This window comes from Dysidea avara, chromosome 7 (genome assembly GCF_963678975.1).
Source record: "Dysidea avara chromosome 7, odDysAvar1.4, whole genome shotgun sequence".
NCBI lineage: Eukaryota > Metazoa > Porifera > Demospongiae > Dictyoceratida > Dysideidae > Dysidea > Dysidea avara.
The window spans coordinates 35,237,515-35,263,902 of NC_089278.1; the positions used below are offsets into that span (position 1 = coordinate 35,237,515).

At 38.2% G+C, this 26,388-nt stretch overlaps 1 protein-coding gene and 1 long non-coding RNA gene across 2 annotated transcripts; one reads left to right on the forward strand and one right to left on the reverse strand.

Annotated features, from left to right (window-relative positions):
- Positions 1 to 10,115: 10,115 nt before the first annotated feature.
- Positions 10,116 to 13,604, reverse strand: LOC136261797 (nucleotide-binding oligomerization domain-containing protein 2-like). The gene is made up of 4 exons (XM_066055861.1): positions 13,259 to 13,604; positions 12,949 to 13,209; positions 12,510 to 12,554; positions 10,116 to 12,453 (listed from the first exon to the last, which is right to left on the reverse strand). The coding sequence occupies exons 1-4, from the start codon at positions 13,290 to 13,292 to the stop codon at positions 10,202 to 10,204; spliced, it is 2,592 nt and encodes an 863-aa protein (XP_065911933.1). The 5' UTR covers positions 13,293 to 13,604; the 3' UTR covers positions 10,116 to 10,201.
- LOC136261798 (uncharacterized) lies at positions 13,601 to 26,226 on the forward strand. Its single transcript, XR_010704020.1, has 3 exons — positions 13,601 to 13,685; positions 23,089 to 23,197; positions 25,025 to 26,226. It is a non-coding gene; the product is annotated as an uncharacterized lncRNA (long non-coding RNA).
- Positions 26,227 to 26,388: the final 162 nt, after the last annotated feature.

Here is a 26,388-nt window from a genome sequence, read left to right on the forward strand (position 1 = left end):
AATTTACTAGGATTTGTACTAAAGATTATGCAAGAATGGAATACTGCATGAATCAGTGCTTGGAGTGCATGAGATCGAGATACTCTAAAAGAGGAGTCACCTAACTACTCTAACAGAACATTCAGCTGAATCATAAGTAAGTACACATGTACCACTTTCATATGGAGTGGTCAATGATTTTAAAATACTTCGTAACCCCTACATAATCTCCCCCATTTTTGAGTACTACATTACATCATTGGCATCATTACAACACTCGAGCGTCAAGCTCATAGAGTCTGGTTTCACCAAATCGCAAAATGAATCGAAAGTCAACTCTCATGTCACAATTGTAGCCAGCTATAAACTTTCACATAGTCACCCACACCCCCCATTCCCCTCCGAAACAGAGGTCCTAGAATAAACACTGGGTATGGGACTTTTAATGGATTCTTGCAATAACAAAGTGAAAACCAATTTTGGTCCACTCACAATACATCATGTAAATATTTCTTGGAAAAGTTTTGAAATCAAGAATGACAGCCAAGCAATGAATGTAATACTAGCTAAGTCAGTGATTGAAGCAACCATTTCTTGGTCACTGCTTTTGATGTCACAACCCTGGTTTCATCTTTTCTACAGGTACGATGATGATTAAAATAAGCAGTTGTAACTATAATATTATTGTTTTGTTTTGTTCAATCATGATTGACTATTATATAAAACTCACTATAGTGGCTGGTGTCAGTCCTATAAATCAAACACACAGATTAGCTATTTTTAAAACAAATTAACAATTTGGTATTTCCTCCCTTGGTATGGTTAATGCTAAATAGAACACTTTGGACTTGTTATACAAGACATAGTAAATAGTAGGGAAATGTGCCACACTTGAACTATATGATAATATAGTTACTTGTGTACTGCATGCATGGTAAGGACAATATTGGGTGTGCTGTGTGTTACCAAAAATCTTGACAAAATCAGTCTCAAGCCCATATGAGTATCTTATTAGACATGTACCAACAGTTCACCCCTTCAAAGTGATTAGTTGATGAGTGTTTTCTGAAGGAATACCTTGGCCTTTTTAGCTAACTCCCTAATAGTTAGACAGCTTAGTGGCAATTTATAAATTTGATGAAATGTGGACATTCTGGACAAAAGTACCTACATGTTATCCATTCATTAGTTTGTTCATAGGAGTCACCTCATGAATGTAAGGCTTCCCACATTAACAATGATACCCTAATAGAGTAGTCAAACAAACATTAAAAGTATTTAACTGCAGGGGCATAGCCAGGATTTTTTGAAGGGGGGTTCCAGCACCAGCATTGAGTTACTAGAAGCAGGGGTCTGGGGGAGTAGCCCCCGGCCGCTGAGAGACTTTCAATATTTTAATAAATCAAAACTCAGCAAATTGCTATATTTTATGCAAAAAGTACATTAATTATGATGCATTAAGTGCCCCTGGGATGAAGGTAGTACTAGATAAAGTCACCTAGTGGAAACAGACAGCATAACACATAGAGACACATATAGTAATCTGTAAGTGATGGTTATATCTCACTGTGGTATAGGAGCCATGAATCCACTGATACAAATGACAATCAAAACAATATAACTATACAAATATACATAGCATGAATTCATTTTGCATAACACAAGTGATAAATTACTGGAGCTCTATATCTTTAAACACTGCACACCAAAGCTATAGCAGTATAAGGTCATGCTAAGTTTTGCATTTAATGTTGGAATGTCTGAAAAACTTCATATGGACATGGATATTTAAATGCATGTTCTATTAGAGTATATGCCTGACTGCTCTATTAGAGTATATCGATCTTTTTAACAAGTTTTGAAGAGGGCTCATGTTACCTCTGTAAATCCTTCCCTGAGAGATGAATGTAAGTTTTATCAATTGTTGTGCTGTGCCATTACACTATATTGCTCACTCATTTTGTCCTGCCACACTAAATGGTGTGTTAGGATCCTGCTTGCAGAAGCCTAAATTTTACAGGGGGGGTTCCTGAACCCCCTGGAACCCCCCCCCCCCCCCCTCCCCTCCCTACGCCCCTGAGTTACTGCTGAAATCACTCTTTTACAATTTCAGATAATGCAACTTCCTTAGGAGGGAGGGAAGCATGTATAAAGGTGGTAACTTAGGATGCTAGTCTGCTTTGCTCAAGGTATTATATTTTCAAATCCCTACACACATAAAATTTCAATACATGTGTACAGTTTTATTATGTAGCTTGGCTCAAGAGTTTTGCAACAAGCTGGAAATCTTGTTGGTTGATCTTGAAATCTTTAATAAAAATTTCAGTCTGGAATTCTGTTTTAAAATTTCTGGAAATTTTCAGTTACACCCTGATACTACACACTGAAGTCCTTTCAGAAGATATTGTAACATTACACATTAACAGCAACTACTGAGTTACAGTTTCTACCCTGCAGTCATGCCAGGCCACAATTCTACGGTATGATGTCACCATTTATGATTCTCTAAACTCTTGTTTAAGTGAAAGGGTCAAAGTAAATTTGATATAAACACCCAGGAAAAAGTTGAATATCAGAATTGCTAATGTTGTAAAGTAGGCAGGCTACAGAGACTGCGATGTGTTTGCTGCTGCTTATCGTACTGCACTGGCAAATTAGCAAGATCCTGAAACACCTGTGTACAAAGTATTTTTTATAAATACAAAGTAAAGTATTTTTTACAAAGTATTTTTTATTTTTTCTAAATAATTTTTATTTAGAACTGACAGTGTTTGATTATGAAGATGAAGCCTGTGGTATTGTAGACTTTGAACTAGAGACAATAATCTGTAGACTAATGTTCATGAATAAAATTAGCTATTTTTAGTTTCTTGTACTTGATACTTATTTTAGTAACTTTTAATTTCCTTTGTAGTTCTAGAACATTATCTTAGTGTGACTATATAAATGTGTGCTGTTTGTAATACTTTCAGAGTGTGAATTAAAGTGAATTAGCTATAATCTTATTGATGTGAACTTAGCTTTAGTAAATTAGCTACTACTAAGATATCACATATTGGCGACGAGAATTTCTATATACTCACGCTATGGCTACTCATTTTGGGAAACTGCAGGAATTTCGACCTGAATCAGACTCTATCAAGTCATACTTGCAAAGGGTAACATTATACTTTGAAGCCAATGAGATTGATGCTAAGAAACAAGTTGCAGTGTTACTTAGTTCAATTGGTGCTCCTATTTACACTCTCCTAAGTGATCTACTTGTTCCAGCTACACCAGGTGAAAAATCACTTGAAGCTATTTCAAAAGCTCTACTCGATCACTTTGAACCGAAACGCTCCATAATTACAGAAAGATTTCATTTTCATAAACGTGATCAGACAGCTACTGAGTCAATTGCACAGTATGATGCAGCCTTGAGGAAGCTTGCTACTCATTGTGAATTCAAAGGTAATCTGGAAGAAACCTTACGTGATCGTTTTGTATGTGGGCTCCGTCATGAAGCCATACAACGCCGTCTATTAGCAGAGACTACCTTGACCTATCCTAAGGCTTTGGAAATCGCGAGGGGGATGGAGTCAGCTGATAAAGACTCTAAATCATTTAAGAAGACTGACACAATCAATGCAATAAGACCACGCCCAGCAAACTCTAACCGTCAATTTGAAAGCTGCTACCGTTGTGGGCGTTCAAATCACAGTGCTGGGCAAACTACAAATTTAAAGAGGCTCAATGTCACAACTGTGGCAAGACTGGACATATCTCCCCCGCCTGTCGCTCTAAGGCTTCACATACCAAAGTCCCTCAAACTAAATCAACTCCAGGACAAACAAAAACTCACATCAAAGGCAAAAAGACCCATCATTTACAAGATGACACACAACCACCTGCTGATGAAAATGCTAACAGCAGTGAAGATGAATTTGGGCTCCATAGAGTGGACACTCGTTCTGCTGACCCCATTATTGTTTCATTATCTCTAAATGGACAGAAACTTGACATGGAGGTTGATACAGGGGCAGCTTTCTCTGTCATATCAGAAGCCACAAAACAAGCTTTGTTTAGAAACAAAACTCTACACTCATCTAATCTGGTACTCAAAACATACACAGATGAATGCATGAAGGTAGAGGGCACACTCAATGTGACAGTGAAGTATGGCAACCAAACAAGGAAACTGATGCTAGTGGTTGTAAAAGGGAATGGACCAAGTCTCCTAGGCAGAAATTGGCTGAAACACATCCAACTTGACTGGCACAACATTTTCACCTTAAGAACAGTTAAACTGAAGCCACTTAACTCACTTTTACAGCAGCATGAGACACTGTTTTCAAAAGCACTTGGAAAGATTCAGCCAATCACAGCTTCACTTCACATGAAGCCAGATGCTACTCCACGATTTTTCAAACCACGACCAGTTCCCTTTGCAATCAAAGATGCCATCAGCCAAGAACTTGATCGGCTAGAAAAGCAAGGGATAATCTCTAAGGTTCCTCATAGCCAGTGGGCCACACCAATTGTTCCAGTCCCAAAGAAAGATGGGAAATTTCGTATTTGTGGAGATTACAAAGTGACCGTTAACCAAGCTTTGTCAGTTGAAGAATATCCACTACCAACTCCTGAAGAGCTGTTTTCTACCTTATCATCAGGGAAAATATTTTCTAAGCTAGACTTGTCCCAAGCCTACTTACAGCTGCCAATTGAGACAACTCAAAACCTTACTTGACTATTAACACTCATCAAGGTCTGTATGCTTACAACCGATTGCCTTTCGGCATTTCCTCAGCTCCAGCTATTTTCCAAAAACTGATGGACACTGTCCTACAAGGAATTCCTGGAGTGTGCTGCTATATTGATGACATATTGGTCAGTACCTCAGATGAAGACAGTCACCTCCGTATCCTTGAACAAGTGTTTACTCGACTGACTACTCATGGTTTCAGACTGAAACTGGAGAAGTGTGAGTTCCTACTTAAGTCTATTGAGTACTTAGGACATGTGATAACTAAGGATGGTATTGAACCTGTCCCTTCGAAGGTAGAGGCCATTGTGAAAGCCCCACCTCCTGCCAATGTGCAACAACTTAGATCATTTTTGGGCTTGATTAACTATTATGGAAAATTTATTCCAAATTTGTCAACACTTTTACACCCTTTGAACTCACTTTTACAATCAAACAAGAAATGGTGTTGGTCAACTGAGTGTTCCAAAGCTTTTCAGAATGCCAAGAAACAGCTAACCTCAGCTTGCGTACTTACTCATTTTAACCCCAATTTGCAAATTGCCTTAGCAGCTGATGCCTCTGCATAATTATGGAGTGGGTGCAGTTATTTCTCATATTTTCTCAGATGGTTCCGAACGTCCAATAGCTTTTGCTTCCTGTACATTAACAAGTGCAGAAAAGAACTAGAAAAGGAAGCTCTGGCACTGATTTTTGGTGTTAAAAAGTTTCACTGTTACCTCTATGGGCGTAATTTCACTCTCATAACTGACCACAAACCATTAGTTACAATCATGGGACCAAAGAAGGGAATACCCTCTCTAGCAGCTGCACGTTTACGAAGATGGGCAATTTTACTGTCAGCACATGACTACACTTTCCAATACAAGTCGACTACAAACCATGGTAATGCTGATGGTCTGTCAAGGTTACCGTTACCTTCAACACTTCCAGACTTAGATTCTCAGTGTGTAACCACTCTTAGCATTGCACAAGTGCAAGCTCTTCCTGTAACTTTTGGAGATATTCAGAAAGCTACCAGGCGTGACACCATACTTGGCAAAGTCTACCATTATGTGCAAGAGGGATGGCCTACCAAGGTACCAGAGGAACTTCAACCCTACAAACACCGTGAGAATGAAATTGGTGTTGAGAATGGCTGTGTGATGTGGGGTATGCGTGTGATTATTCCACAGACACTTCATTCACAAGTACTGAAATCTCTTCATGCTAATCACCCTGGAATCACAAGAATGAAGGCAATTGCACGAAGCTACTTTTGGTGGATTGGACTAGACAAAGCAATTGAAGAATTGGGTAAATCTTGTCAATCTTGCCAAGCTAACCAAGCCAATCCGGCTGCAGCACCTCTACACCCTTGGATATGGCCTGACACCCCATGGAAACGTATTCATGTTGACTTTGCAGGGCCATACTTGGGTCACATGTTTTTTATTGTTGTAGATGCACACTCAAAGTGGCCAGAAGTAGAAGTGATGTCAACTACTACCTCTGTAAAGACAATTGAAGTCCTAAGGTCACTGTTTGCTTGTCATGGATTGCTAGAACAATTAGTATCGGACAATGGTCCTCAAATTCACATCTGCAGAATTTAAACAATTTCTAGAAGGCAATCGTATTAAACACATTCTCAGTGCTCCCTATCATCCAGCCTCAAATGGCCTTGCTGAATGCTTTGTACAAACACTGAAACATACCCTGAAGGCTAGTTCCAATGATGGCAAATCAATTCACCACCGTTTATCAGAATTCTTGTTTGAGTATCATGCAACTCCTCATGCCACCACTAATGTTGCTCCTTGTGAACTGTTCTTCAAACGAAAACTGAGAACACGTTTTGACTTAATGATGCCAAACACAAAACAACAAGTGACATCTAAACAAGCAGATCAGAAGCAACATCATGACAAACATTCTAGATCACAACCTATGTTTCCAGGAACTTCTGTATTTGTCAGAGAATACAATGGACCACACAAATGAATACCTGGTGTGATTCTACAGAAACTGGGTCCAGTGACTTTTAGTGTTGCAATTAATAATGGCAGAACTGTCAAACGTCACATAGACCAACTACGTCATAGGATAGTCACTCCAAAGGCTATAGCCACACCTGCTACCACCTCATCTGACACTATTGACATTGACACTTATCCTTATTCACCACCAGAGGATACCACTGTCTCTGAAACTACCACTGAACAACATACCACTAATCCAGCTACAACAGAACCTCCTGAAAGACATTATCCATCCTCCTGACCGTCTTACACTTAACTTTGATGGACAAAGTCACTCTTGACAGAGGGAGGAGATGTGGTATTGTAGACTTTGAACTATATAGAGATAATAATCTGTAAGTATGTAGACTAATGTTCATGAATAAAATTAGCTATTTTTAGTTTCTTGTACTTGATACTTATTTTAGTAACTTTTAATTTCCTTTGTAGTTCTAGAACATTCTCTTAGTGTGACTATATAAATGTGTGCTGTTTGTAATACTTTCAGAGTGTGAATTAAAGTGAATTAGCTATAATCTTATTGATGTGAACTTAGCTTTAGTAAATTAGCTACTACTAAGATATCACAAAGCCCTTTCCGAGGAGTGGAAAACCAGGCTATGATGGAATTGAAGTATACTGTATACTAATATGCAGATCAATAGATGATGGTAGTCCAATGGTATATTGCAACAACGTGTTAACTGCAACAAATGGTTTCAGTAAAGTTGAGTATCAACTGAAATGATAGCAGCACTGCCAGACTTGCTCTCTAAACATTGCTTTGTTATATTTATTGCAGCACAAGTACTGATAATGCTTACATAGATACACAACACTGATTATTTTAACCTCATAATCATTTGCTAAACAACATCTTCGATATCTTTTATTTGAGTATACAAAGAGAAATATGGAAATCAACTCAATGTCTATACCTAATTCTTAAAATCTTATTAGTAGCTAATGTTGGGATCTTAAAATGTTCACTGGAAGTGTGAAATCTTCACCAGAATCTTGAAATCTTGGCTAAAATTAAAAAATTTGTGGACAATTTTTGTTTGGTTTTGGACTCCTTGGCTTGGCCTGACAAATCTGGCTACACTATACTGCTTTTAAAATTCAATTTGAATCATAAACAGGAAGTGAACTACACCAACGTACGGTTGCAAAATTTTTACTTGTGTGGCATACAGTGACTTGTGAACTTATGCATGCACCAAAAGGCTGAAATTGCTTAATTTGGTACTGCTGATGCATTCCCAAAGGCCTCACATCTTGTTAGAGCAAGGCATAGCCACCAGGTTACTGCTTTGGTTCTTGCAATGTTACAGACAGATGGTTTGCAGATATAAGTAATGACATGCATTTTGGCATACCGCAGTACGTACATGCATGCATCATGGACTTACCCTTATCTTCCTTTATATTTGCTGACAGTACAAGATGTTAATTCATGGAAGCATGTGCTTCCCTACATTTGTAATGGAATTTCTGTATACCCTGTGAAATATTGCTAATACAATGGATTTCTCTTAACCAGGCTCTGAAAAATGGCACTGAAGTGTGTCAAACACTACCACATCTTGGCACAAGGATACAAAGTGATGAAACCTGACAATATGAAATTTGTGTCAACAATATGAGCACGAGAATTGGTACAGCAAATAATCAGAGAAACATGTAAGTGGACCACTATAACCTGGTGTCTGCTTCTTTGTGATCATGAAACATACATACTCATGCAGGACAACATGGAGTTCAATGGGGAGAGCAGGGATGACAGAAGAGTGTGATCAGATGGGTAATTGTAACGTGATTTCTCCATATGAAAATTAATGACGTTATTACTATCAATCTATTAGAACCTTGAAAATAGTTATAGTGTGAACAATTTTTAAGTATGGAACTGTTGGCCTGCATGTTTATTCACTATGAGAGCAATTTTCATTATTTTTTGTCGAAGTAGTTCCTTGGCTGATGTTGTTTTCCCTGACTAAACATTTGGAAAAAAAAAATTATTATGTATATGGTGCACTTGGATTCAGCACATGCACATCCAAAATATTGGGAATTTGCCTGTATCAATCCAAGTATTGCATGGCAGGTTGGACTCTTAGATATTACCATATCTCCTTCTTGTCAGGTTGAAGCAACATCTAACAGTGAAAAAATCAAGCCCATAGCTTTAGCCATCATCAAGTTACATTTGTCTGAAGGCGTCGGTCAGTCCAGAAAATTCAATTTTGTAATTTTGTAGCAACCTATTGGAAATGGTTTGGATCATACAGAAGGCACGTTTGGGCTAGGTTATGCTTACCAAGGTGCCAGAAGGTATTGTGAGACTGGTTTCTGGTCAATGTGTTACTTGTGAGAAAGTGCAAACCTCCATGATCACCAATACTACAGTACAGTTTTGGAATTTGCAATCATTTTTGCTTTGGGTGCGCTATACATGTATCACCTGTAAGAGATTCTTAAATTCTTCTTTCACTGTTTCTGCATTGATAAATTGGAGGATTCAAACTGGATGGCTTGTAGTACCTTTCCTATACTACTCTAAGTTGACAAGGCATAATATTATGTTATGGAGGAGTAGTAGGGGTGTACTTACTCAATGTATGCTATTAATAATGCAAAAAAGCAAAAGTATTACAAAATCACACAATAATATAATTATATATTAATTTTTTTAGTCAACTAACCGGGGGTATAGTAGGCCATTTCTCTAAATTACTGACAGAACATGAATTGACAACAGTCAAGACCACTTGTGTCTGAAAATGTAGTAATAATTTAAGTATACGAATAAAGTTTAATAGTTTTTTAGTCAATGTAGTCAAGTAAAATTTTAAAATCATCCAATGAGGTATAGGTTGTTGTAATGTTGTTATTCCAATCATTAATGATCTCACTCTTGTAGATAATTGTGGCTTAAATTCCATGACTGAATATTTATCTACCAGATTCACACTAGACTTAATTGGTACATAAATTCACCTCAATAATTATGTCTTAAATAATAAATCAATGTACTGTACCAAATTCAAGGCAATCAAGTTGCGCATTTGTGCTATACATGGGTTTTTGCAAAGAAAAAAACAACAAAAAAATAAAGAAATTCACTGAGCCACTTGTATTTCACGAACCCATATAGATAGCTATTCTGCTGAGATTTGGAATGTGAGATACCGAAGGTGGTGGCCAGCAGTTATAATGCAAAAACCTTGTGCTTGAGAAGCTAGGGGTAATGGATCTACATGTATGTGTGAAATACATGTTTTCTTTCTTCCAGTCAATATACTGTGGTGTAGCACGCTGGCTTTCATGGGCACACGATGCAATTTTATGAAATACTAATAACAAAATATCTTAACTAGGCAGTTAGCTAGTGCTCAATCAATGACACAATAATATAAGTGTTTAACAAAATGCTTATACAGACCAATACAGTCGTAGTTATTCAATACAAAACTAAGAACTACTTACAGTAAATGTTGAGTTTTGTTCGACATCCTCTACTTTCTCTATTCTTGATAATTTCTTCTTGTAAAAAATTGATCCTATTGACAACTTCGGGGTAACGGGACAGCCATAGCTCTTCTAATGTGCTGTTCTGGTGAAGTGCTTCTACTATACGCTGAGCACCTTTTGCACTGATCTTGTTGTCCCTCATCCTCAGCAAACCCAGTGAAGAATTTTTACTTAATGAAGCAGCTATTACTTCACACGTGTCATCAGTGATGTTATTGTTACTAATGTAAAGCAGCTGTAGTTTATTCCCCTTTGCTACTGCAGTGAAGAGGACAATTGCTGACGTTGCTGATAAGCTGACATTCTCCATGTACAGTCTCACTAGCATAGAGGAGGGATGGGACACCATGTTGTAGAGAGCAGGGTCTTCTCCAATGGTGTAGTTATCACCGATTGCCAGCTCTTCCACACTACAGTGGATGGTGAGGTCACTAATTGAGGAGGCTGATGATCTGGTCAAACCATTACCATACAAGACCAGCACCCTAAGACTGATATCACTACGCATCAGGTCACGATGTAATACACAAAGGCCACGATCCTGAATATCACACCAGTACAAGTTTAGCAGCCTCCATTGCTTCTCATGAGAGTATGTAAGGAAGAGCGTAACACATTCCACATCATAAGGTGAAAGGCTAGTAAGACGAAGATTGATTACTTTATCATCAAAGATTTGACTGTTTTGTATAGAAGTGTAAAAAACTTCATCATTGGCCTCATGAAAGCAGTGATAAAGGCGAAGACATTTTATCTGATCCTTCAAGAACGTTTGTGAAATGTTAACAATGCTGTCCCCACCACACAGAAATTGTTTAAAAGCAGATCGTTGTCCCTTAGTAAGTGAGGTGTACATTGCAAACATGTTGGAATGAAGATTGCTCCAGAACTTTGCTTTAAGCACCTGCAGCTCTTCCTGTGGTGGAAGCTGAGTAATGTGGTAAGCAGCCAAAAACTCTTGAATAGAAAAATGTATGAAATTGAATGTCATTGTTTTCCCAGTGAGCCCAAAATGCTGAATGGTCTGTAACAGCCCAAAGCCAGTAAGTGCTCCTGGAATTGCTGTGATATCTGGACAAGCTGCTCTCACTTCCTTAAAAGTAAAGATTAGCTGGTTGTTGTTAAGACCCTCAAAGGACATTTTTGATAACTGTTCAACTACTGTATTGTATGGTTTGGGGAGGGTGGCTAGTTCAATGGGGCTGTCAAGAGGATGACCAGACTTGGCAAGATGTCGACAGATAGTAAGACATATGAAGTGATTGTAGAGCTCAGTAGAATTACTAGGAAAGGAAATACCTTGCTTGTATAGATAAACCAAGACCACCATATTAAAAGGCACAAAACATAGGCCATTTATAGTTAGATTACTATCAAGGTATTCAGTGAGCTCTTTAGCTGCATGTGGCAATGCTTGTTGAATAAAACTAACTCTTTCTGTTTCAGTGAAGCCCAATATGTCAACTCTAAGTGTTGCTTGTTTGCGGAGGTTTTCTGAGGCATGTGGACGAGATGACACAATCAAGCCACACATTGGTAACACTCTACGTTCAAGAATTTTTGAAATCAAACTATTGTTTTGGAGTTCTGTTGGAATTTCATCAAAGCCATCCAGAAGGAAAACAAGGTCTTTTCCTCCATTTTCAAAAATATAATCGTTACATGCATCAGTAATTTCTGGTGCTCTTCTATGTCCTACACAGAACAACTGGAGAAGGTCATAGACTGATTCAGTTTGCTGAACTATGGGATCACGTAGGCAGAGAAGGAGAACAAACTTAAAGTCTTTTAATATTTGTTTATCACCCCACCGATAAGCAATTTCTTTCAGTAAAACTGATTTACCAATACCAGGAGGACCTTCAACCAAGATAAACTGTGGTTTGTTGGTCTTTTCTAGTGGGACTAAGATTTGTTCAACCTCTTTAGTAACAGTACTAGCCTCACGAACTTTTTGTAATGGTTGATGGCTAGGATGACATTTGGAAACTGGCTGGTCATTAGCTAGTAAAGCAAGGTCGCCTGTTTGTGTCAGTTTAGTGATGGCCATGGCTTGTTGCAAGTTTCGGTGTCCTTCATAATGAATTAATACAAGGGGCACGAAATTCTTTGGCTGGTCTGGTGGCCAAGTATCATCATCAACCCTGAACCTTGCTTGTACATTAAGTTGACCTACCATGCTAGACAAAATGGAAACTCCTACAGAAATCAGACATGTAAATAACATGGAATACACTAAAGTGTACCCACTCAACCTGTATTGGGGACTGCTGACTTGACCACATTAGGTTGGAAAATCACTATAGTAAAGGCAACAATTATTAGTGCAGTTGTTCTCACAACAGATACATACAGTACAGGGCTATGCAATAATGAAAGAAACATATTTCCATAAATTTTGACAAGCAATTTATCACAATAAATGATATTACCTTAATAAAGAAATATTGTCATAAAGTATTTTCACAAGCACAGTTTTGTAGGCTAGTAACTCTCAGCATTACCACAGCTGATCATGACCTTACTCACAAGTGTACCATCTGTCTACTTTTAATATGCATGGAGATATACAATTATACTGAGATATTGATATAAATTTATTACCATTATTCATGATAATGAAATAGGTATCACGATAATCACGTTATCATTATTATCGCACAGCCCTAATACAATACATACATAACTAGTCACCTTCATTAGAACCTTGATCACTGGACACTGCAGATGACTCAATCACCTTGAACAATTTCTCCCAACTAGCAAAGGGGTCCATTTCGAGCCACTTTTCCAACATCTGGTTACAGCACCATTTAACGTTAGTAGGGTAACCAGCTTCTATACTCTTCAATTCTCCACTGGGCAGATCCAGTAGTGTTCCTATAACTTTCCAGTCAGCAGCATATCGTGGAGTAATGTGTTGATAAAGATCTTTCAGTAGTGGAGAACTGGAAGCTGGATGAATCACACAGTATCCAGATATTGTAGCAACTAAAATACTTACCTTTATCTGGTGCTTTAAACTCATTCCAATCCATGGACCTCCAAATGTAATACCACTGTCGGCAGTATTAGTGTCTAACCCCACAATTCGGGAAGATTACACGGATAACTTGTCAACACACTTCAATCACATGCATTCACCAGCTGATTAGAATACAACGTAGTTCTAAATAATAGCCACTGTTAAGTAATTATAAAAGATACGGTCCTACTCGAGTCTCGAGGTTTCGTTCGAGGTTCTATCGTATATTATCTATAATATACCAGGGTATATTATCTATGATCTATGGTATGTATATACTCCTGCCGCTTATCTCAACTGGTCGCGCCTGCGCTAAATGAGGTACACTGTGTCACGTGGGTCGACAAATTACGACGAAGCCTGCTCTTTGTTTGCACCTCGGTTTGCACTGTAATGCTATGATTAGGTGAGTACGGTGTGTAAATGTATGGTATACTTGCTACCTCTCAACAGTACAAACGCGACAACTGTGTTAGTGTAGGCAGCACAGAAACCATAGATATTCCTGATATTCCACGCAAGAGCATCATGGTTACAGGTGCTGTACAACTCAGGGACTGAACCAGAGGGGTGGATGGGGTGTCTAGCCACCCACTATGCATGGGCTTGCAGCCAATCGGACATGCGTCCCCATTATTGTTGTTTCAGTTGTGTCCAGCACACATGCCTTTTGTGCTGGGGGGTGGTAGGCGGGAATAAAATAAAACAAGTTGATGTTGCGCTACTTCTAAAAACCAGGCGCCATGCAGCTAGCTAGCTAACTCATCTGGAATTAACTATAGACAGTATATGCTACTATGAATTAACCAACTATGTATTACTACTTTACAATAGGGTAGTTTTGGGTTGTGCAATGCTAATTCTCGTAATTCATGAAATATTCGTAATTCGTTCAATTACATTGCTATGCACTGCTAAGGAAGCGTTTGTTAAACAAACCGCTTTTACCAACATATTACGCACAGAACTATCGTCTAAACTGTTTTATAGTGTGACTAACGTGTTTTTCCCACAAATTCTCTCGACAAAGCCTCAAAGCTGCTCTTCATTTTCGTTCGCGTACGTAAGGGATAGGCCCCTTTCAACTCGAAGCGAAAAAACAAAAAAACAAAACAAAAAACGAAGCGATAGGCCATTCCTGGTAGTGTACGAGGCCTGCACCGTTGTTCTTCAGTTAAATGCTTGAAAACCTCAAGGGGAAGGTAGTCTGAGGGAAGTCACCACACCCGTATTTCAGTCCGCCGAAAAGAAACCACCTCAGAGTAAAGTTCACCTGTGCAGAAGTTTAGGCCACTCCAAATAAATTTTCTGTTTCCCTCCACCGCCCGCATCTAGTTACTGTCAGCTCTAAATATTCCATTATCCTGTATTCTTCCATTATTTTCCAGTTATTCTTGCATACTGAAAGGCTCAGTAAAGGCCAGCTTGAAACTGTGTCAGCTCACGTGTCAGCAGTACTATCAAGTCGGCACAAACTACTATTTTTGCAACTTGAAAAGGAAGGTACAAGCTTAAGCATGCTTTTAAGCAGCTTTTCTTGGTTGTGTCAGGCAAATAATGGCTTGAAAAGCTGCCAGTCTTATAATGAAATAATGGAAATGGACCGCCCGCCCGCATGCAAATATGCTTGAGTCCAGGACGGGAAACAGAGAATTTATTTGGAGTGGCCTTAATACAGACTTCATTTCACTTTTACTTCTTACGTAAAAGCTGCTTTTACCGTTATTAAATGATTTTGCTCACGTGGGTGCGTACAGACAAACATAGATAGGTAGATAGATAGGTACACACACACACTTTTACGAAAACAATTTCAGTAAACCAGGCGTGTGCCTGGTTTAAAAAATAGGACATCCAATATTTACTAAAATGATAAGGTAAGTGCACCTAATTCCGGACAGTTCGTAATTCCGTACACTTCCAATGTTTTGCATCATATCTCCAAAACTATCTACAGCATTTACTTGAAATTTTAGGTGGTTAATGCTTCATATACAATGATGCTGTGATCCTTAAATCAGCATAAAAGTCCTGTTAGTTTTTCTAAATGAGGTGATTATTTATTGCCATGTGTGGCACAATTATCAAAAATTCTTCGATAATCGCTGCTTATTTTCAAACTCAAAGAGCTATCTGGCTGATTTTAATACAGCGCAGAGAAACAACTATGACTTACCCCTGTACCAAGTTTTGTTTGCAAACAATCAGCCAAACACTTGCTATGGACGATTTTGTAAGAACCAGTCTCGTTGAAGCTGCATAAATATTTTCGTAAATACACCTAGATTTGAAATACCCTTAACTCGGCAACGAAAGGTACTATGACTCTCAAAATCGAGTATGAGGTGGGCAATAGATGCAAGTTTAACGTGGCGTTGTTTAAAATTCAAAATCAACCTCGGGAGTGCTGTATCAGGCGTGATAAAAGTGTCCGGTGTTAGGAGCATGCACGAAATTTACACCTAGTTGAATTTTGGAGCATAGCTCCTCGACAGATGGAGATATTTTGATGAAAATTGCAGGACTGATGCACCATAGGATAGGCTTAACGCCATATTTTAAGGATTAAGTAATTCACTTGCATGGTGGAGATAGAGCACCATAAGCAAAAACTGTCCGGAGTTAGGCGCACTTACCTTACTATAATTATAATGCTAATCATGAACACTCTTTGAAGTAGTTGGCCGCAAGTATATAGTGAAAACATACTGGGAACAACCTTTTAGGTAATATTGATTCCTGGTGGTATGTGATCAATAGTAGATGATAGCTCACATTTATTTATTTCAATGGAGCAAACCTGAACTATCATCTCCTACGTATCACACATGACAGAGGAATTTAATGTGTAGTATGTGCACAGGTGTTACAAGTGTACTATGTGTTTTTAAGCACTGTGGTTAACTCATGATCACTCTGTACTGGGATTACAAATGTGCATAAGAGATACTATCATGCTACAGTGTACTTCACTGTACAAGCTAGACGATAGCTAACGTTGTCAGCTACTCCCCAATGTAAATACCAAGACATTCAGGACTCTCAACTTAAAATCTGGGCCAACCACCCACTATGGTTTATTTCTGGATCAGTGCCTGCAACTGACCAACTTACGATGTTAGTAATACTGTAGTAGCAATCGTAACATCATTGGTGTATTGCCGCGATACTGTGTGCAGTGTGTATGTGTGTGTGGCCAGACCCGGGGGTATGACATCTCTCCAAATCACGTACGCCCTTCAGCTACCAAATCACAAATCAACAAAATCTTGAGCTGTTTTGTCCACACAAATAATTAAAACTGCTTGAGAACTACTCTTGAAAGCATATTTGTATACAATACAAACTCACAGTGATACACTACTAGGTTTAATCATGAACTACTGTCCTTCAGAACACAGTAATAACATCCCAAATCACACTATGGCAATCACGCATGAAGTTTCAAATCAAGTTTCAAATCACAAATCCAACTTCAAATCACAAATCAGGTCTCAAATCATGAAATGATTTCAAATCACGTACAGATTTGCAAAGGTGTCACACCCCTCAGCCAGACCATAGATTTTATATTATGAAAAATATAATATCTATGGCCAGACCCTATTTTCCTGGGGTGGCACTTATGTTGATTTTCAATTATAAATGGTCCCTTGAAAATGGGTCTGGTCCAGAATCAATGTACAAACTTGTTTTCATACCCCAAGCTAGGGCTTGGGGTGTTTAATCAGCTTTCGTCATGAAACATATACTTCCTTTTAAATTTCAAGCCACATACACACTGGAAATGCTATGAATGATGGCTGGTAGTAGTGATAAGAGATGGAGATGCAGCTGAAAAGTATAAATACTTGATTTGAATACTTGATTTGCCCCTTACCCTTTTGATTTTACAAGGAACCAGCCCATAGTCGCAGAAAACCAGCCTTTGTTTGTCTCTCATAACTGTACCAGCCATATCATTCATGTCATTTCCAGTGCATATGTGGCTTGAAATTTAAAAGGAAGTATATGTTTCATGGCGAACCACCCTGAGCCCTAGCTTGGGGTGTGAAAATGAGTTTGTATATTGACCAGACCCTTTTCTGTGAGGGTGCTTATAATTGAAAATCGATAAGAACCACCCCAAGAAAATAGGGTCTGGCCATGCGAGACTGTGTGTGCGTGTATGCGCGCATGTGTACTATAGTCGGTCAGTACTGCAGATGTCACCCAAATCTGAACTGGATGTGAGCTGTTCCAATTTAGAGAGTGGCATACAATAATTATAATAAGTATGTAGTACTCACATGGCCAGACTGCTTTTTTTCTCTTTGTCATTGGTGTAATAGAATCTCGAAATTGAGAGCCCCATTCATACCACACTTCCCAACAATAATCTCACGTGACACTACTACACTACTGTATTCCTTTTAAGCATGTGATATGTACTAGTAATAGCATGGGTAGCAGTGAAATTTGGGATAAATATCACGAGTGTTGTATTGGAAATGGGGATAAATTTCACGAGGCGAAGCCGAGTGAAATTTACCATTTCCAATACAACAAGAGTGGTATTTATCCCAAATTTCACTGCTACCCATGCTATTCCCAGTTAATACCATACTCGCTGCATATACGCATGCTGTGCATTAGCGTTGCCATGTACGCAATTTGTCACTATGTACTAAACACGTGTCAACACTAATTGTTAACATAAATTCTAGCCAATGAAATTGCAATTACAACTTTTTCACTGCTACCAGTGAAATACGGGATAAATTTCACTGCTACTATTGAGACTTTTGTATGGGCACTGAAACAGGTATGGTATTAATACAGTATATTACATAACACTAATAAATGGCCTAGTATAATATTATTATTTTCCACACTCCCTAAGAATAAGATTGGAAATGGAAATGATGGACATGATTTGGATCATTAAGATTCTGGTCATCCTTAACTCTTTCTTCAGTTGCAGTGTTCTCCTTGAGTTGAGATGATACCTTGATGGGGGAAAAGATGCTTCAAACTCATTTGGAACAATTTTGGACCACAGCCACTCAAAATTTTCCATCTTTCCAGCGAGCTATTCCTCCACTTGAGCCAATTTCCAGCTGATTAACCTTTTAGTTTGATCGTTTTTCACAACCACAACATGACCTGTGGAGATCTATTTGCATTTCTGAGCTCTAGTGTTTCTGGCATAAGTTTTAGGTAGTTTTGGTAGGTACTGTCGTCGCTTCTGTCTAGAAAACTGAGATAACAGGTGTTACTGAGACTTAGACCTACGGGCTAGACTCTTACTAGTGTGGTGTCTGTCCTGCCATAAATCAGATGAGAGGGGGACAGGGTGTACTGTATAATGGGTTATTTTTGAAGAAGGAAATTTTGGAAACATAGCCACTAAACAATTTTTGAATGTTTTATTTTTGTACAAGTCATGTCCCCAGCTTCCCATGCACTGGCATGTCACACGTGATGCTTACGTAATTGATTTCTTAAGTCAGCGTGGTAGTGACGAAAACATGGCAATGACATACATTGCTCTATTGAAGTAGATACGGTTATACGAAGTTACTATGTGTACAAAGAAATGTGGTCTGCTATGCTCAGTGAAATATTGATTTACAGACGTGAAACAGACAACTATCACAATTATTTTGCTGTGGCCGTTTTGAAGGATACTGTCCTTGTTGGCCATGTACCAAGGAAAATATTACCAATTTGCTCACTTTCTATGAAGGTCTGGTACAATATTGGGTGAAGTCACCAGGGACAGACAGTACTCTCGTTCTCTTGTAATGATGATCTACATTTGGCTACAACTCAAAAGTTGTTGGAGTTAGCTTTGAAGAACAATAATGATGCTGAGAAGATGCTAATGAAGAAAAAAAAGCTTGAACCTGTGGAGGAATCGGTAATACCAGTTGATGAGCACAGTGGAAGTCCAAGGACGCCTCGAAGGATACAATAGTAATCTGTAGAAGACCAGAAATTTGAAGTGCATCAAGACTGGGTAAAGATTGGCCGTGCTCGTCTACTAATTTTACATAAAGCAAAGATTTTAAATGGAGAAGAGCTTAATGATGTTGTTATACTCTTTGCACAGAAATTACTTAAGAAGCAATTTACAACTATCAGTGGTTTACAGAATACAGTTCTGCAAGCAAAAAAGCAGAATGACTTAGGTGGACAGCAGTGCTCGAGGCAATGCTTACAAGTAATTCACTGATGTGGTAACCGTTAGATTGCTGCTTCCAATGTTCACCTAGAAGGATCAGACAAGGTGATGATGTTTGACTCCCTGTATGACAGCATTGATGACAGAACCCAGGTGATCATACATAAATTGTTTGGAGTCTCCAAACATGATATTGCCAAGGTTCATAAGCAACAGGATGTCTAAGACTGTACAATTGCATTTGCCACAGCCATTTGTTTTGGACAGGATGCCCATAAACCATTCCACCAGCGTCTGCATTTAGTGCAGTGTTTTGAAAGAGGTGTTTGTTTACCTCCCCCTTTAGCACTTGGGGCATCAAACATGTACCGTATAAGTATGGGTCCACCCACCCAAAAGTTTCACGCACTGCCCAAAATTCTGCTTTGAAAATCACCCGAAGACATATTACAAGATGAAAATCACCTTTACAGAATAGTACTAGTCCATATAATATATAATACAGCATTAATTATAACAAAACACAGGTGGCCGGATATAGAATTTTTAGCCAATACTCGGAATTTTAGACTGACTGCCTGACTGGTCACAGTCACAAGGCTAGAGGCCAAACGAAGCAGCGCATGGCCACCATTTTATGCCACAATAACAAACTCACCAGTGGGATGTGCCTTTTGGGGTTCCGATGAATATAGGTCCTCTGTGCCATGTCTTTTCAATCAGGCTGCTTGTCTTCTTCATCCAATGAAACCATATCAAGGCATTAATTTTCCGTATCAACACTTTCTTTCAGCGGCATATTTATATGCCGCAGAATTATTTCAGAGTTGGATTTCAGAAGTGCTTCAGTCCTGCCAAATAAAGATCTAGGTGGACTAATAGTGATAGAGTACAGAGACCACACCTCTTAACAATCTAGCTATTTATTTAACAGTAAACAAGTTGGCCTCACCCCTTATTGGTTTAACTAGCTGTGACTCGCGATACTCTAATACAACAGTCATGTATAATATTCTAATAAAGCAGTCACATGTTACACTGTAGCTAGTTGTGCTACAACAAAAAACTAGTATTAAAAATTGTTGATTTAAAAATGAAGTAGAGATCTATGCAATAAAAAGTAGTGAAACAAGAAAATGTGACAAACAACCTGTCTAGTTACTAGCTAATTATTACAACAGTAAATTTAAACTAGTATTTTTTTTAAAATGTTAATTTAAAAATGAAGTAGGGATCTATGCAATGAAAAATAGTGAAACAAGAAATGAATGATGGTATTACAACATAGCTCGGTGGGAAGTCCCTACTTTGGCACTGAATAAAATAACTGTTAGCTATAACAAGTCTCTACCTTGGCACATTAGCTATAAGAATTGTTTAGCAGAATTTTATGCTGACCGACTAACCAATTGACATGTACCTCAACAATGGATAAGGCTACAGGCTTTATCTCTTCACTGTTTTGTGTCACTTTGTCCCGAGATGTGCCTTTTTGCCAACCACAGTATATACAATACATGCATCATAGACTTACCTTTGTCCTATTTTGTGTCCCAGTTCTTTTTGCTGACAATGCAAGGTGTTGATTCTTGGTAGCACGATGTACTAGTTAGCTCATATTTTCCATGACAACTGGATTGATTGCATAGATACTTCTCATACTGTTCTTGGTTTGTAACATTGTGTAATGGGTGAAACATAGCTGAAAATGAAGTGCAGTAGCCAATATACTTTTCAGTGATTTTTTTTGAATGGGTATTATGTTTAATAATATAAATCAATAATAAATGTTCAAACAGTGGGCAGAGAGGCAAATTCTGCCCAATCATGTGATAATGGAATTGTTTCAGTGATTGATTGTTGGGGCATGCATTTAGAGACAAAATTAATTTTATGGCATGCCTGGTGCCATTGATGTCGTGTTGTACTTTATGCAGTATTATATTTCATTCCTCAATTGATGATTGCAATTTTTTTGGCTTGCTGCTGAAGCTTCCTTGTCTAAGGCCTCAATATCTTTCTTGCTGTAGTTCCTTCTCAGATTATAGCTACTGCAGTGCATATTTTATGGTCACACTGCTGGTTGGTATAGCTTGTGTTAAGAATCAATCATTTGCTGTGGGTGGTAAAATACCAGACATTTATTATATGACCTACCCATTTGGAGGTGTGGTTGGGTTGGCTTATGAAAGTGGTGACAACTCTACCTCACTGTTTCTTAATATGATCAAACAAGTTGGGATTGATGCTTACTTCGGGTTATATTTAAGCTTGTAAGTTGTTTATTGTCCAACTGTGTATATCATTTAGTAGTGTTTGCGTTTATGTACAAGTGTTAATCTGGGACTGTTAATATGGCTCATGATGCTGTTAGCATAATGTCGTTTAGTTGTATACTTGTTGTGAATCTGTCATCTCATGTATATACTCAAGACTCCATAATGTGCTACTAGCAAGAATAAGTAATGGAAATATTTACTCTTGTTACTACATGATGCAAGTCTGCAAACTCTTGTGGTTTGTTAGTGAAATCAACATCATATTTAAGAACAAAATTATTAAGCATATTCTACTATGAAATGTTTAACGCAGTAATGTACATACACTTCTTGAACTCTGTATTATCAACCTATTTCATAATTACACTAAAATTATTAATGTAAAAATGAAATAGGGATCCAAGCAATAATAAAGTAGTGAAACAAGAGATAAATGATGGTATTACAGTATAGCTTTGTGTGAAAATCCCTATATTGGCATGTTATAATAATCATTTTGTTCAATGCCAAAGTAGGGATTTTCCCACTAAGCTATGCTGTAATGCCATCATTCATCTCTTGTTTCACTACTTTTAATCGCTTGTAGTCCTACTTCATTTTTAAATTAATATTTTTTAGTTTGTTAGGTTTGTTATAGCATACAGCCATACACCTGTGACTGTTCTATTAGGGTGACTGTTGTGTTAGAGTATCTCGAGTCAGCCTTTCACCTACTAGGAGGCAAAGGGGAGGTGGTCATCATGATTGCATATATAGATTGCTAAGAGGAACGCTAAACCGCTATCCATTAATTATTGTGGCCTTAATTCAATCATGAAATTACAGGTATCTACCAATCATCAGTACTTTAAACTTTGCAGCATCTAAATGTGCTGCTCAAGGAAAGTGTTGATATGCTAAATTAACACCTCAACATGGTTTCATTGCATAAAGAAGAGGATGAACAGCCTGATTGAAGATAAAAAGAAAGACAAGGTGCAGAGGGCACACACTCATCGGAACCCCAAAAGGCACATGCTACTGGTGAGTTTGTTATTGTCGCATAAAATGGTGGCCACGCATTGCTTTGTTTGGCTTCCAGCCTTGTTATTGTAATCAGGCAGGCTGGCTGGCAGATGAAAATTCCAGTTTTTAAAATTTAAATTTTATATCTGACTGCCTGTTAGTTTTTAATGCTGTATTTAATGTTAGATGGACTAATATTATTCCATAAAGGTGATTTTCGTCTCATCAGTTGACTCTAGGATGATTTTTAAAAGTGTAGGTGGCACGTGTCATTTTTGGGGGATCCCTACTTAAACAGTACTCATTACCGTATTGTTTGATACACATGCTGAAATCAAGAGGTTGTTGTTTTGTGTTAGGGATGGTGGAGAATTATCGTTTGGTGGAGTGAATCATGATCATTACAATGGTGACCTGATTTTGCCTAGTGAATATAACCAGTTGTTACTGGAGGATTAAAATAAATCTGTAAGTTTCTCTATGTGTGTGTGTGTGTGTGTGTGTGTGTGTGTGTGTGTGTGTGTGTGTGTGTGTGTGTGTGTGTGTGTGTATGGTTGCTTTGATCTTTTAACCACTGTGTTGTGATTCTATTACCATTATATTGTTATAATATATACCATAGACAAACCACTAATGTAATATTGGTAAACCATCTTTAATTAAATTTTCTATACCAGACCACTAAGTAGTTTTAATTGTTGTGGTTAGTTCCGTTATTTCATGTAGTAATGATTGGCTGGCTGTACATGTTGCACATATAGAAACCTAAGCAACAGCAGCAGCAGTCACAATTTTATTTTGAAACAAACCACATACAAATCTTCCCTAATATGGGTAATGATTTTGGAGCACATTTAAAGAACTAAACTACTTCACTGGCAGCAATTGTAATAAAGCAAAATCAAATCTACTATGAAAATACTTTTGTGAAGGTCCTCTATGTATGCATTAGTTAAGAGGCAAGCAAGTACTATGGTACCAGGAATTTTAAGTTTGATTAGCAGTCACATAACTGCAAGGGACACCTACGAATAATATACAGTAGAGTGGCATTTAATCCAGTCTGTATCTGCAGGTCAGCGTTGAAACCGGGTCGAGTCATCTGGGTCATCCGGGTCAATTGGGTCACATTTTCTCCGGGTCATCCGGGTCCGACCTGGTTTACAAATTATCCGGATTGGATCATGTGAGAAACGAAATTGTTTGTTTGACGATGTGGAAACTTATAAACGCTATCATGCAGCTCTTTTGTGAGCCACACCCACTTATCGCGTTACCAACACACGCTCACCCACGCCCATTTATTAGTAAGTGTAGTATGTAGCACGAAACTTAGGGTATCTATGGTGAGGGGTAGCTATTGTCAGTAGGTGATGACCTTTTTTTTTTTTTTGGTTTTCAACCTACAGCTAAGCTGAAGTTGCAATTCCAAAGTGGAACCCCCCTTTTAAACAGTCTGGATCCGCCCCTGTTTACTCAACACGAATCGAACGCTCAAAACGTAGTCTTGCTCGCTCGAGACTAGCCGAAACATAGCTCTTATCACACACACTCCTTGGCTTTAATTAATCCGGGTCACATCCGGGTCAAATCCGGGTTTGACCCGGATTGCTATCCGGGTCAGTGGGTCATCCAGGTCAGCAGTAATGACCCGGTTTCAACGCTGCTGCAGGTGTAGGTGACCTCCCTTGTTTCACTACTTTTTATATTTGATATATTTGTTTACTTTTTTGTTACTTAATTTATGACTTGTGAACCAGTGTGTACTGCACTAAAACATAAAAGTGATGCTATATTTAATGTTTTCATCTAAATGTGTGCCTCAACTATCAATTACTGAAAAAGTGAAGTAGCCATTACACTTCTGTTTAGCCCATTAACAGCATTCCAAACAAAGAACATTGCAGTGCTACCGCAAATTGTGTTTACACTTTTCACTGTCAGATGGGAAATGAAGGAGGTCCATGATGTATGCAATGCATGTACTGTGGTATGCTAAAGGTCAACCGTCAGGCTGAAGCAACATCTAACGGTAAAATTGCCTGTAGCGTTAGCCAGTATTGAGTTATGCTTGTTGTCTGGGTAGTTAGACTCCACTGAATATAAATTTATTAGCAACTTATTGAAAGCATTTTGAGTCCGACGTATCAAAGGCACTTTTGGGCTTGGTTATATACCTAACCAATACTGCCAAGGCACCATGAATGTATGGTTTCTGGTCAATACTTTTTTGTGAGAAGTTGCAAACCTAATTAATTTTAGTAATCATCTTTTGTTTTCTTTTTTTCTTTTTAGAGGTACATGAGATATTTACAAGTTATACAACCACAAAGATAATAATATGAAACACTTAAACAGTGGGCAGAGAGCCAATCCTGGGATGATTTAGTACTGCTACTATACTGTACTGTATGATATACTCTGTCTCCTTTCAACGCTGTACAGGATATCAGCAGAGACTGGCAGCCAAACAACAATGGGCTGCAAAGATGGATGCTAGGCTAGTGTAGACCATTCATTGCTGGTCCTGCTACAGAAATTGATGATCTACAGAAAACCATCACAGCCAAAAAAATAAGACACTGCAATGAAGTACATGTATGGCAATCTTAAACATGACCTCTGACTTCAGCCTCCAGAATATAATGCATGGGTGGGTGGGTTTATTCTATTAAAGTTTTATGTACAACCTTTTCCGACTGAGTTTTAGTGTTAAGTTCCTAACTTCTTGTTAATGCAAACTTTCACCTGGCTTCTTGTAGGAGAGTTGTAAGTTCAGGTAACTCAGTGTAAAACAGGAAGTTTAATAATGTATTTATAGCACTACACCAGGGGGTAGGACATGATGTCATAACACATGATTTTGTGGAATTTAATTTAATTTAACGTGTATAGTGATTATGTGAAACAAATGTACCAGGCTTGTTGCATCACTATAAATACTGAAATCGATTGCATCTACTACTAACAACTAAAAATACAGTGAACAATAATGCAGGTATTTCAAAGTACGATCTGCTCGTATTCTGAATTATTGCCTATTGCCAATTGACTGTGATCTTGCTGGGACATGATGGGTGAAGCAATTTAATAACTAAATTCTATGAACAAATGTACAGCATGTATATATGCATCACACAGTTATCATGACACCATGCATGTCCTACCCCCTGGTCATATTGCTCTAACTACTAGTTGTACAATTTGCATTGTTGTTGATATTAAAATGTGCATGCATATTTATCCATTGCAAGCTGTTTATTATTGTAGGACAGCAGTGGAAGTGTGTGAATGGATTTGTTGCTACTGACCAAACTATCAACTGAACCTGTGTACTGGGTGACATCTTCGTCAAAGCTTACTGACACTGTCCTTGACCTGGGCAACGTGTAGGCTTTGCCAAGGCTAGGAACGGTGTTGGGACAGTTACTTTTTAAATGTAACTCGTTACATATTGCATATTATTTACAACTGAACTATTTAGTTACAGTTACATATTACCCATATAACAAAGTAACTATACTAATAATATTATGATTTAACTGACTGAACCCTGGGCTATAAATCTATGGCTAGCTGTTGTCGTTTTCAAACATTTTGACCTCTTGGAATATTCTTGCATCATATCATCAAGCCATACCGAGAAAGGTCAAAGGTTA